The 13,292-nt window shown below is 45.3% G+C and overlaps 2 protein-coding genes across 2 annotated transcripts in view; one reads left to right on the top strand and one right to left on the bottom strand.

Moving 5' to 3' along the window:
- Positions 1-313: 313 nt before the first annotated feature.
- On the bottom strand, positions 314-6,838 carry ddx59 (DEAD (Asp-Glu-Ala-Asp) box polypeptide 59). Its single transcript, XM_030372724.1, has 7 exons — positions 5,613-6,838; positions 5,226-5,408; positions 4,833-4,922; positions 4,140-4,391; positions 1,885-2,037; positions 1,382-1,510; positions 314-657 (listed from the first exon to the last, which is right to left on the bottom strand). Exons 1-7 carry the CDS (start codon positions 6,528-6,530, stop codon positions 397-399), a joined length of 1,986 nt encoding a protein of 661 aa, XP_030228584.1. The 5' UTR covers positions 6,531-6,838; the 3' UTR covers positions 314-396.
- A 287-nt stretch (positions 6,839-7,125) lies between these two features.
- The window catches only part of camsap2a (calmodulin regulated spectrin-associated protein family, member 2a), a gene marked incomplete in the record, with an annotated part of 39,512 nt that continues 33,345 nt past the window's right edge, over positions 7,126-13,292 (top strand). The window contains 2 exon segments of the mRNA XM_030372723.1: positions 7,126-7,870; positions 12,858-13,120. Of these exon segments, the coding sequence (XP_030228583.1) occupies positions 7,732-7,870; positions 12,858-13,120 (402 nt within the window).

Here is a 13,292-nt window from a genome sequence, read left to right as displayed (position 1 = left end):
CTTCAATTTTAAACTTCGATGTCGTAAGCAAGCCGCACGCTCATTGGCTGAATCCTCGGAGCGTGTCCAGCTCCGATATACAGTACTCATGTACGGCCACTAGATGGCGATATATTCAAGGCTACCTTCTATGAGTCACGTTCACGTTCACTATCGATTTATTTTATCATCCATGAGAGATGCTCAGAGACTTTCACATCCACCCGACGGACTAAAGACTTTAAAAGAGTGAGGTGGGTATACATTTGAATTATGTACAGTGTAGAACAGTTTGACCAACGATTGAACCTATGAAGACATGAACAAAGACACGAACTTTCCTTATTTATTTTATTAACAAAAACAAAAATAACCATTCATACTCAGAAAAAAAGATAAGTGCTCTAAACAGGGGGACTACTTCCTGCGGTGGTCGTGTTTCCTGATAAGGGCCATGAGGTTATCGGTGGTGACCAGCGGCTCCTCGGGGCCTGGCTGGGCCCTCTGCTTTTGCCTCCGCTGCTGCTCGTGCAGGTGGGGGGAGTTGAGGAGCTGGGGGGGCAGGCTGGAGCCTGTGGCCTTGACCCGGCTCACCACCTCCAGGAACACGCGCCTGTTGTTGTTGTTGAGCAGGGTGATGGCGGTGCCGCGATGGCCCAGTCGACCCGCTCTACCCACCTAGGGGGGTGGATGGACGATGGATAAGAACTTTATTAATCCTCCGCAGGCGAGATCCCTTTGTTACAGCAGCAATGGAGAACACAGGATATAACGCAATAAAAGTGGTAAGGAAAACAAAAATGGACGCTAAAGTAACTGGTAGCGTAAGGACAAACAGTATAAACAGTGTAAATTATTAAATGGCCCAGTGCCAGTATTTCCCAGTATATTTAAGTGTGTAAATGCAATGTTAAAAAAAGAGACAAGAGATTGGGAGATGATGGATGTTGCAGCAGATGAATGGATGTGCAGGGTTTGGAGTTTTAATACGATTCGGCTATTATTCATTCAGGAGCTACCGCAGGGAAATTGGCAGTGCAGATCGATACAGCAATATGCACGCAGAAGCAAACACACACACACACACACACACACACACACACACACACACACACACACACACACACACACACACACACACACACACACACACACACACACACACACACACACACACACACACACACACACTTTTTGACGGCGATAGAGTGAATGCGTACTACGAAAGTGCTGCTCTGCCTCGCTTGGCTGTTGTTGAAACTATTTTGACCAGAACAAAACCGCTATTATACAAAAAAAAACGAATACAAAACAATCGCAAGATATTTAGGATGCACATTTATTACCACAGACGGCTGATGAGTAAAGCCTTCCAAATGAGGCGCGTGGGTGTGGCGTTTACCTGATGCACGTACTCGTCCATGTTGGAGGGCATGTCGAAGTTGACCACCAGCTTGACGTTGACCAGGTCCAGGCCTCGGCCCAGCACCCCGGTGCTGATGACCACCTCAAAGTCGCCCTCCAGGAGACCCTGGGAGACACATGGGTCCATGGATCGCGGCGTAATTATCATTTTTCATTGAGGCCATTTAGCAAACGCATTTACCCAACGCGACTTGTAATCAGTACATTTGTCAGAGGAAGAGAAACAACAATATATCGCTGTCGTTGCAGTAAGGATGTTTACTGAAACAAGTGCCAAGTACTAACAACATCCCACATATAAAACCAAGATGGCTAGGATAAGATATTATATAATGCTAAGTACTACTTTTAAGTGCCAGGACGTACAACCAACAACAAATGCGTACATTGTCTACGATACCTATAAGAGGTTTGCAAATGTTTTTCCACACTCAATTTCAGTCCCATGAGTGGCCTGAGCCTCCTCGTCTCTTGCCTCACCTTAAGGATACGGTTGCGCTCCCACTGGGTCTTGTCCGAGTGGATGGCTACCGTGTTCAGCTCCATCACCTTGGTTACCGCCTCGCACAGCAGGTCCGCCCCCAACTTACAGTCCACAAAGACCACCACTGGGGGATGGTACAGCTTTGCGTCCTGGGATACCATCAGATAAGGTGTTTAGGTTTCATTTTGTTTTATAAGGAGGCAGCAAACTAATTTGGTACGTCCAGGAGAGAATAAAACAATTGAGGAGGTTAATGAGATCTTTTGGGGATGGAGGTGTGTCTAGGGTATGGGGTTTGATCCCCAGATGTCCTGTCCATGATTGACAGGCTTGACTACCTGCTCTTTAATGACCTGGAGCAATGCATCTGAATTCAGTCTAATTCAAATAGTACATTTCGGTGAACTATTGTGTTTTATTACATTTTCTCTTAAACCTTTACTTATTACCGTTCGTCTGATTGAGTTTGAGGACAACTTTGCCAAGGGAGATCCAATAAATTGTCTTGTTTGAATCTTTCCAGATTTAAAACATGTGTATCTGCAAATATATCAAATCACAACACCACTTAAAATGTAATTAGTCTGAGACTGATACCCCTTTAACCGTTTTCAGGGCCTCTTTTTCGCATGAAAGAAAAGGAGAACATTCCAGCATTCCTGCCTTTAAACTCCAATAAATGTTTGGGTGAAACTCTCCCTGTTTATTCAACACCATCCATGGACTGAGCAATGAAAACACCTCATTCAGCCCTGCCCTTTATAAATGGTACCAGAATGGAACAAACCAATGCCTTAATTCCTGAGGGGGTGCCATGGCTCTGGGCCCACCCATTTCCTCTGGACAGGGGGAGGCTGACTAGGCTACGGCTGCCTATAAATAGTCCAGTCCAGTAGGGACCGTTCGTTAGCGTGCTAGGAATTCCCCACCTTTCACAACAAAGAGCTGGTTGCCATGGTTACCATAGCCCTTCCAAAACAACTACATTCAGGATCTCTGAATGAATGGGCGTCCGCCCCCTCTAACAACTAGGACTTCAGTCCCCGTAGAGGAGTTTAGAGCACCTCAGTCCATCAGCAGAAGGCCTTGATAGTCGTCAAAACGGAGTGAAACATTATGCATCGCCGCACATGAGAGGCTCAGGCATCTCAAGGTCCCAGACAAAGGTCTGTTAAATATAATCTCTTATATTATATAATAAGAGTAACAAAACCTGAAAGATTTAATGTCCTTCTGAAACACATAAGCTTTAAACCAGGCGCTCCCACTCACTGTTCCACTCTTCACCCCAAACAGCCGACAACTGAAGTTCTAAAAAGAAATCAAAACCTAACCCAAATAAACAAAGGACAAAAAAGCTACTCCTTAATGGCTTATGTGCCAGGGCAGGAGGTTGAGATTAAGGTATTCGAGGAGAGAAAAGAACCAGGGGTTGTTCAACTAAACAGTCCACACCTGGAAGTACTTGTAGTTAATTCTTTGCAATTGTGAAAAATGAATTGAAGATTAAGTCTTTTTTCATACATTAAGTCTTGGGTCCAACAAGTCTAGTCACACTCCACAAGAAACCTGATAAAACTCAAGAGTGGACGGGTTTTAGTCACGCATACATATAACGACCTGGGCAGACACAGATCAGAGTTGGAAGTGTGGGCAACGGTAAAACAGTACCACACGGTAAAGCAGCAACACTTTAGGACATTTCTCTTCTCCCTCCCTCCAACAAATGTCTGATTTTAGGTTGTAGTAGGGCTGGGCGATTAATCGAATTTTGATCGCGATTCCGATTTTAGCGTCAAACGATCCCAAAAATAACATAATCGAATTTTTCCATCTTCTATATATTTTTTTCTTTAATGTTTTATAGAAAGGGCATAACAGCTAGATACAAACCTGTATATGATTTTAGATTGGAACATTTCCCTTTTCACCATTTTGTGTATTTTTTTAAGGCACATTTTCAAAGTTCTCAGTTACAACGTTTTTTTTGAGAGAGACATGCTGAATAGATACAACATGACATTACATTGACCTTGGGTGTCTTGAAAGGCGCCTCTAAATTAAATGTATTATTATTAACATGTTTTCAAACTCAAAAATAATCGTGATTTCAATATTGACCAAAATAATCGTGATTATGATTTTTTTCCCATATCGAGCAGCCCTAGGTTGTAGTAAAACAACCAACCAATAGCAGTAAGTATTCAGACATGAACACATGGACTGAGAGGTGCTCCTGTTCTGTACATACATTGAGGATCTCAAAGAGCTTCTTCTTCTTGGAGGGCTCTTCCACCCAGAGCAGGATCTGCCGCACGTTGGAGCAGGGCTGGTTCTTGTCCCCGATGGTGATGCGGACGGGGTCGCGGGTCAGCCTCCCTGCCAGCTCCTCCGTGCCCTCGGGGATGGTGGCCGAGGTCAGCAGGGTCTGCCGCTCCTCCGGTACGTGCTCCAGCACCTCCAGGACCTGCTGCTGGAAGCCCATCTTCAGCATGGTGTCCGCCTGCAGACCAGCACGGCAACACAGGGGTTGGGGGCCGGAGTTCAGAGACAAAGGTTGCTTTTTAAATGGGTCTCAGTGCTGGTGATATGATAGGCGTGTGTATAAAAATATGTGTATGCAAATGTAATATAATATGGTAGCAAGTTAGTTTGTTTATTAGCTGTCCCCTTAGGGAAATTCTTTTTCACAGTTTCCTTTCGTCATTTTTCATTCATAGTCATCGGGACATAAAGAACATACATGTATAAAAAATATAAATATATTGTCATAGTTTTACCAGGGAATTTTTAATTCTCATACATAGGAGGGCAGAGGCCCACTGTATATTGTAAAATTGTGTCACATGATACAAGAATATATTTTTTTAATAAGTTATCCTCCAAACACTAGTCTATATGATATGCTAGGATACATTGTACTAAGCTAGCCTAGTACCCATACCTCATCCACCACCACGACCTTGACCTTGTCCAGCTTCACTGCCTTCTGCTTCAGGATCTCCAGGAGCCGGCCTGGAGTTGCTATGGCGATCTGGGAAGAAGGAGACCCATTGTAAAAGTAGGAAAGATACAACATGATACATCAAGACACTCGGATAAGAGACGGTGGGATAATCTTCCCATTGTTCTTGATATCAATGTTTTGACTTATCGAAAAGATTAAAGCTCTGCAACATACGGGACGAGAGGGCAGAATTTAGGCCCAATCCCATTTCTACCCCTTACCCCTTCCCCTTACCCCTTCAAAACAAGGGGGAGGGGTAAGGGGTAGAAATGTGATTGGGCCTTAACATAGAAGAGACGTCTGTGGATCCTATGGCGGCGGGGTTTGTACCTTGATGGTGCTCTTGAGGCGGTGGAGCTGTTGAGGCAGAGGCATCCCTCCCACCAGCAGGGCCGTCCTCATGTTGGCCAGGCCCATCACCAGCTCCTTGGCCTGCCTCTCGATCTGGATCGCCAGCTCCCTGGTGGGGGTCAGGATCAGAGCCAGCGGGCTTCCCGCTTCTGCGCTTGTTTTCTGAAAAGATGAGAGATAAGCCAAGAGGAGGTGGTTACTGGTGACCCATCAAATCCACTCACATTTTGCACAGGGGCTGAATAGTTAAGGGGCGTATAGTGAGGGGATTGATATGCTATTGCAAAGCACAAAACAAATCACAGAATCACATGACCCATATTTTCAAAGAACATAAATCGGTTAATGGATATGACAATATCCTACCTCCAGTGCCCGGATCACTACAGGTAGCAGGAAGGCTACCGTTTTTCCAGAGCCAGTATCGGCGCTTGCAATCACATCTCTCCCAGTCAGGCCGACCGGCACCATCTGCATCTGGACCGGCGTGGGCGCCTCGTAGCCCGCCTTCTTCAGGTTGCCCCCCAGCGTGGTAGAGAATCCACAGTGCTGGAACTCCACGATGGGGCGGCACACGTCTGTTCCCTGGGCCACGATGCCCAGCTCCTTCTTAATCCGGCCCACCTGCTCTTCTGTCAGCCCCGATATAAACGGGTCTTCCTTGTACACGTACCCAGCCTCGGTTTGGACCCCTTTAGTTTCTGCCTTTTGCGGAGGAGGAGTTCTCGTGTTTTGTGTCGTTTCCTGTTTGGGGTCAGAGGAGACCCCTCCGAGGCCCTTGCCCATCTCGGTCAGGTGTTTACCCTTGCATTCCAGACTGCAGACGTCGTTGTCGGTGCTGTCACAGATGTACTCGCCGTAGCGACCGCACATCACGCAGACCGGCTCGCCAGGGTCGGGCCATCTCTGGCTCTTTCGGAACGACTTGACCGGTTCCTCCTCCTCTTCATCATCATCACTTTCCCCCGAGGAAGAACCGTCACTACTTTTAACGGGACATGGGGCCTTTTCCAAGGATGTGGCCTCTGCATGGGTCGACATTTGTGTTTTGGTTGGTGATGATGATGTTGATGTTGTTCCCAGATTTGGGGTTTGCGGTTCTTCTTGGGGGATCACCTTCTCGTTGGGCACTGGTAATGAAGGTGCTGGTTCGAGACCCTCCTGGTTCTTTGGACTCCCGATGGGTTCCTGGTTCTCCTCCTGTTTCACCTTGCTCTTTTTCGCAGGAACTTGTCGTGGACCCTCGGTGGGTCTCTTCACTTTCAGAGCTCTTGGCATAAACATGTTTAGATTGTTTGCTCTGTATACGTAAAGAATGGATTTGGTATCGTGAGGTGGCCAATAGTTATCGCAGCATACCTTCACCTTTTTAAGTTATTTTCTCGTGTTTTTATAAATCTTCCATGACTCATTACAAAGCGATACACGAGAAGGGATTCATTGCTTTAAAGCCGGTACGCTGGTGTTAGGGTCGAGGTAAAGTGTAAAGTATTCCTACGCTATTACATTTTCCACACACACAAATATAGATTTCTGAATTTATCAGAACGACCAAATGATAACAAACATCTCGGCGCATGCTGATGACGCGCAGCGTAATTTGCACGCTGGGTATTGTAGTGACTGATTCAATACTGTTATTAAACCCTCCGTTTCTACATATTGTAAGATTTTTATCGTTTGTATGAGAATATATTCTGCTTCTATGAACAAATATCTCCATGTTACATACATTCAAAGCACGCAGCCGGTTGGGTGTTAATGCTCTTGTGTGTGTCCAGTGAAGTAGGAAACAAAACAGCACATGGCAAAAAGTATGCCATTCATAGGGCTCGTTGGTAAACATATATATATATCAATCAACTAATAATCATTATTGCTTTGCCATGATCTCCATATTGACGTATCTGAAATATAATTAACGTCAGCCTCTATTATAACCTGTTATGGAATAAATAGTCTGTTTGTTCTGCGCAGGCGCGCCGCTGCGAGGTTGGAGAGACAGACAGTGCGGCAGGAAAACCGCAACAACGCGCACCGTGGTTGATTACAAACGGGACGTCAAAAAACACGGGCTATTCTCAGAGGAATGTGTAAACATGAACCGAAACGCGTCACTCGCGACTCATAGAGGACAATTGTGGAGTTTTTCTTCATTCGTTATCACTGTGGAAAAGGAGACGCTGAATTCCATCTGAATTCCAAGGGGAGCCTTGACATCTCTTCTGAACCAGCCCGTCTGAATGGTTGCGCGGAGGAGATGACTGGAAAATACAAAGAGCAGCGAGTCAATGTGCCAACGTGGAGTCAGGGACAAATATCTATGTAGACAACTGCTGAAACATTTATTTTCCTCTGCTTATTTACATAGTTTAAAGAAACACACTGCATCTCAACAAGTCAATTATTCTGCATGAAATTCCATTAGCGGGGATGCCCTCGTTCTCTGTTGCCTAATAGGGAGCTTAAATCCAAGAAGTGAAAGATGGGTGAAGTTCAAGACATCAAGGATGTTAAAAAGATATTTATTGCTCCGGCAATAAAGTCTTTTGATCACTACGACTTCGCGAGAGCCAAGATTGGTTGCAGCCTAAAGTGGTTGGTGACCAAGGCGTATGGGACAGGTAGGGCTAATCATATCGTTCTCATATTATCACAGAGCAGAGGGATGCATCTGTATTTTTGTGCACGAGTCGCTTATTGAAACTTTGTGTTACAAATCAATCGAACATGCAATTCAAGTATTCACTGATACATGTTTCCGGAAATATGTATTTCGTGGCAGGTCCATCGTCTATGTGGTGGCTACACCATAAACACGATTGGAGGGGAAATGGGTGGGGTGGGGTTACGTGTGGGGACTACGCTGCACGTCAGACCATCACAGGATCATTCAATTAACTAATCGACCTTTTCGACAGCCACACTATACAGTAAATGGATAGGATAGGACGAGACGCGATATCTAGAATCCAATGCATCTTATTCTGCTTGGTTTGAACAAGGAGCCTGAAAACAAAATATTTGATCTCTTCTTGCAAGCATTGTCTACATTCTAAATCAACATGTACATTTGAAATCAACTTGTAGATTCCTAATCAATTAAAGTCCCAGGTTAAAGACCGCACTTCATTTCTTAATGTGAGAGGATTGATTGGCTTGTCGACTGTATTCTATTCCTAGTAGCATTACTCAGAGCAATTGATCATTAAGACCCTTCTCGTTGAGTCTCCATGCGGGTTTAAACACTCACCATCACATTCCAGTGAATATTAAAACTATAAAACGATACGTGTATGAACAAGGCAGACGGCCTCTGCATGAGGCAAACCAATGGTGTCTGTGCAGCCAGATGGTAGATTATCCCAGCCCTCCTCTCCGCTAAGTGGATGCGCCGAACACACACATATTTCCCGGGTGTATTCCCAACCAGGACCGACTAAAATGGGTTGAATCCAAAAATAGTTTCCCTTCAACAGATAACCAGGGAGGTTATCAGGGAGGGTAGAGGAAGAAAAGACAAGGCCCAGTTTGGGAATTGAGCAGAGTTTTTTTAATCAAGGCGCTTTAGTGAATTCTGATGCATGTAGGAGCATGTAGGTTGTAGCATGCATATTGCTCAAAGAGCAGGTGCTGCAGCCATTTGGGATCGAACACACAACACAGTATCTTGTGGTGACTGGAACCCTAATCACTACACTTCCGGCTACCTGTAGGAAGTCTAACAAGATGAAAACAACATTGTTTCTGTTGAATGAAAGGTTCAAGATGAGCAAATATGAAAAGGTTGAATAACGATTGTTCTATGGACAGAATTAGAGATGCACCGATCAACCGGCCGCCGATTAAAAAAGCCGGTTTTGTATCCAATCGGCCACAATCGGTGACCTGCCGGTCACTGTCGTAATTTCCGGTTTTCGGCCGATCAAACTCACCCGCATGCGCGGTGCGTAGCAGCTCAAGGCGCCCAGAGCGCGGGAAGAAAAACATGTCGCTGATTTGGACTTATTTCACTGTGTGCCAGGACGACCCAAAACACGCTGTTTGTAATGCTTGCAAGTCAAAAATAAGCCGTGGGGGATCATGTTGCTAGGTACGCGTCCTGCGTCCCTGACGCATTCAAATCTGAAAGGACGCACTAAACTCACTATCCATGCGTCCCGGGGACGCATCTAATTTTCCCCATGAAAAACGATACATTGTGAACATTAAACAACTCGTGTTTAATCACAGTAACTGGCCAAAGAAACCTTCTTGTGAGCAGACCAGACAAGCACTGTTTCAACCCTCTGCGCATCTACTCGGCGCAGACGTGATCCCCTGTTCAAAGTATCGCGACATGCTAATTTAGCCGCTACCAAAACAACTAGCTCGTCACCGCTGATTTCATTTCAACAATTAAAAATACAAACTTCATAGTAAATAAACCCACGTTTCCACTGCTCGATGCTGTGCTCATTCGTGTCGATTATGTTGTAACGTTTAGGGGACGTGCTGTAATGAAATAAATGAAACATAATCCGGTGGTGGTGATGAAAACTACATTGAACGGCAGCCTACATATTGTTATGCCCAAACGGCGCCTGCGCATACATCGCGCTTCCAACGAGATCCCGTTTTTCTCGAGAAACAGGCAGAGAAGAGAGAACGCAAAAATACCACCAAAGAAAAAGATGAAACCTATTGCAGGTCAGCAAACTATTGCAGCTGCATTTTCTGTCCCCACTACCTCTGCACTCCTCCCTGACTCTGATCAGCCTAGAGAGAGTACCTCAACATTGCCTGTACCTACTTCTGCCTCCCCCTCTACTGAGCCTGATGAGCCCACTGCAGAAGAATTGCCTCAACCTTCTACATGTTCCTCCCAAAAAAAGCGAACTTTTCTGAAGCAGTGGCTCACCACATACAAATGGCTGCGCTTTTCAGATGACAATTTCATGTATTGAGTTTAACACTATTAATTTCATTTAAGAAATAGAATAATAATAAAAAAGAAACACATTTTTTAAACTGGGGAGTCGGGACCCATTGAATTTCTCAGGGACCCACCCAACTCGCCACCTGTGGGTCCCGGGGACTCACTACATTGAAAACCTATCAACATATTATATGATTATAATTATTTCTTAGAAAATCGGTATCGGAAAAAACCGGTTTTGGCAGGTCAGACCTCCTTAAAAACCGGAAATCGGTATCGGCCAAGAATTTTGCAATCGGTGCATCTCTAGACAGAATACATTGCCTTTATGCTCTAAGGGCAAGTTACAATCCAGAACCTTCTAATGGTTGGCCCCTTATATGGTATGCCACTAAAGCTAACTATATGTGGAGGAGGAAACCGGAGAACAGTAAAGGGTCAAACAACCGGGTCAAAATGTTGCAGCACCATTAAACATATTGGCGATACAGCAGTGTGCGGGCACCTCATTCTTTAAGTTGCAACCTTTAAACAAACCTTTAAACCAGAAACAAAGCAATCTAAATGGCATCATCGTCTTCTTTCGTGGCTAACTCTAAACATCCTAAGCTCCTCCATCCTCGGGTCTAGCTCCAGCTACTGTCAAGGTTTAAAGTGGCGACAGGTGATTAGTATATTGACAGCAACTGCCACTAACTCACCTGTCTTCATAAATCAGATCCTGGTGGGAGCCCTACCTCCCCATGGCTCTGCCCACAGACAGCTCCACCACCCACACCCACACAGCCACCATCCGCACCTTTATTAAACCCTGGGTGTGTGCGTGATGCCACATGCATTGAATCATTTTTGTTCGCCCTATTAAAAGAGGGATGAAAGCTGCTGTGATGTGTCTAGTGATTAGCAGTGAGTGCTGCTTTTAAAATTGAAGATGCCAGACTAGGGGGTTATGTAATGACATAGTGAAGTTAGAGTTGTTCACTATCTCTCTCGAATCAGAGAGTGTGTGTTTGTGTGTGTGTGTGTGTGTGTGTGTGTGTGTGTGTGTGTGTGTGTGTGTGTGTGTGAGGAGCGGGTTGGTAGGAGAGGTCTGGTATTCTAGTTGTTATCTTCAGCAAATCCATTGTTTATTGACATTAAACTGGCTTGTCCTGGAATAAAAACGTTCACACACACAGACACACACACAGACACACACACACACACACACACACACACACACACACACACACACACACACACACAGAAACGTGTACAAACACATAAAAAAGAGTTAGTGTGTGCCGCACATACATCATACATACACATAAACATAAGTGAGTGAATTCACACAAACATACACAAACACACGCACACACACACACTCAACACACGCAGACGAACAAAGCAAGAGTTAGTGTACAACACACCTACCACACAGACATGCACACACTATTCTTTGATGAGGAGGCAGACCGAGAGAGGGATGTTCCCTGTGAGATGAATCGATCGGGACTCTCTTCTCCGCTGCAGTTACTATAGCAACCTCACAGCCTATCTACGGATCTCCCAGAGATTTTTTCTATGAACACGAATGAAAAATAGCACAGGGTAGACTTTCCAGGGGCACGAATTAGGAATCCATGCTTGGCCCAGAAAGGCTTAGCTAGAAAACATAGAAATTCAATTGTTGTTTTGTTCCTGACAATCGTTAACTTTATTTATAGTGTGAATGCTCTCATATGTTATGATGTCAGAAATCCACCCCTTCATTTTTTCTATTTGTTCATCCCTTCTAGCAAAACACCTCCTCTTTTTTTTCCAAAAATAACAGAGACTTCAAACACATATTGCTTTGGTTAATACTATTCTATGACATAGTTATGATATGATATGAATGATATTTTGAATGTGATTATTTCATTTCACACGCACACAAACACATCACATACACACACACAGAGACACACGTAAACACACACACACACACACGTTAACACACACACACACACACACAGACACAGACACAGAGTCAGAAAAAAAGAGGGATCTGAACTAAGGTATAGTTCCCCCAACCTCCACATGAAAGCGACAGTTTGATTGTTCGGAGTCTTTCCTTTGATTTACTCCAGCAGCATCCTGAGAGGGAAGCATGTTTTTTCTCCAGGCCTTCTGGCGGAGGCCTTCCGCAGGGCAGAGAAGGTAGTGAGCTCCCCTGGTGCACAGGGGGTATTGAGAGGGTTGCTGCCTGCAGGGTGCTGACATTTCTTGCGTGTTTGGTGTTGGTGTTGGAGGTGGGGGTGCTGATGGCGGGGGTGATGGTAGTGGTATTGGTGGTGGGGGGGGGGGAATAAGGAATAAAACTGAACCCACTGCTGGATAACCCTGTAGCGTCTAACCGGAACACGCACTATTCTAGCCAAGTTAGGTAAGATCAACCAAACCATAAATCAAGCCATGATGATGTCCATTATAGCATTGAGCAGTGACTTTTATCCAAGTGTCTTACATCGTTTTTAGATACATGCCATTAATGAGCAGGTAGGGGTTAGGGCGTCTTGCTAAAAGATGCCTAGAGGAAGACTGAAGACATGACCCATGAGTGGCTCGATGTGGGCCGAAATGATAAAAGATTCAGATCGTCAGCCACGGAAAAAGCACTTGGTGAGTTGTAGAACCAAGCCTTATGCCCAATCTGTGTGTGATGTCAACAGACGGCGTCCCAGCAGACCTGCGGGACCCCTTCTACACGGACCAGTACGACCAGGAGCACCTGAAGCCCCCCGTGGTCAGCCTCCTCCTGTCCGCCGACCTCTACCGGAGGGCCGGCAGCCACATCCTGAAGAGTGACCCGGCCGTCGGGCCTCTTCTGGGGCATGACGCCGTAATCCAGGCCCTGGCTCAGAGAGGCCTCTACGTCACCGACCAGGAGAGGCTCGTCACAGAGAGAGACCTTCATAGGAGACCTCTGCAAATGGTAAGGGCACTGGAGGGATACGGGGACATTTGAGAGGTTTAAGGAGAACATTTAGAGATTAATGCCGGTGTTTAAGGGCAATAGTAGGAGGTGCTTTTGTGATACATATCTGAAGACTTTTTTTGAAAACCAACTTTGGGTCCTTTTCTTTATGCAGCTTGATTGTTATTTA

Source organism: Gadus morhua, chromosome 12 (assembly GCF_902167405.1).
Source record: "Gadus morhua chromosome 12, gadMor3.0, whole genome shotgun sequence".
Lineage (NCBI taxonomy): Eukaryota > Metazoa > Chordata > Actinopteri > Gadiformes > Gadidae > Gadus > Gadus morhua.
Note: the sequence above shows the minus strand (reverse complement) of the source record. Positions and strands in the feature narration are given on the sequence as shown.

Excerpts from the sequence above, each read along its gene's own strand:
- ddx59 (XM_030372724.1), bottom strand. The coding sequence starts at position 6,530 with ATGTTTATGCCAAGAGCTCTGAAAGTGAAGAGACCCACCGAGGGTCCA. Across the intron at positions 2,038-4,139 it reads AGCTCTTTGAGATCCTCAAT|GACGCAAAGCTGTACCATCC; the intron begins GTATGTACAGAA and ends ATGGTATCCCAG. Across the intron at positions 658-1,381 it reads TGGACGAGTACGTGCATCAG|GTGGGTAGAGCGGGTCGACT; the intron begins GTAAACGCCACA and ends CCACCCCCCTAG.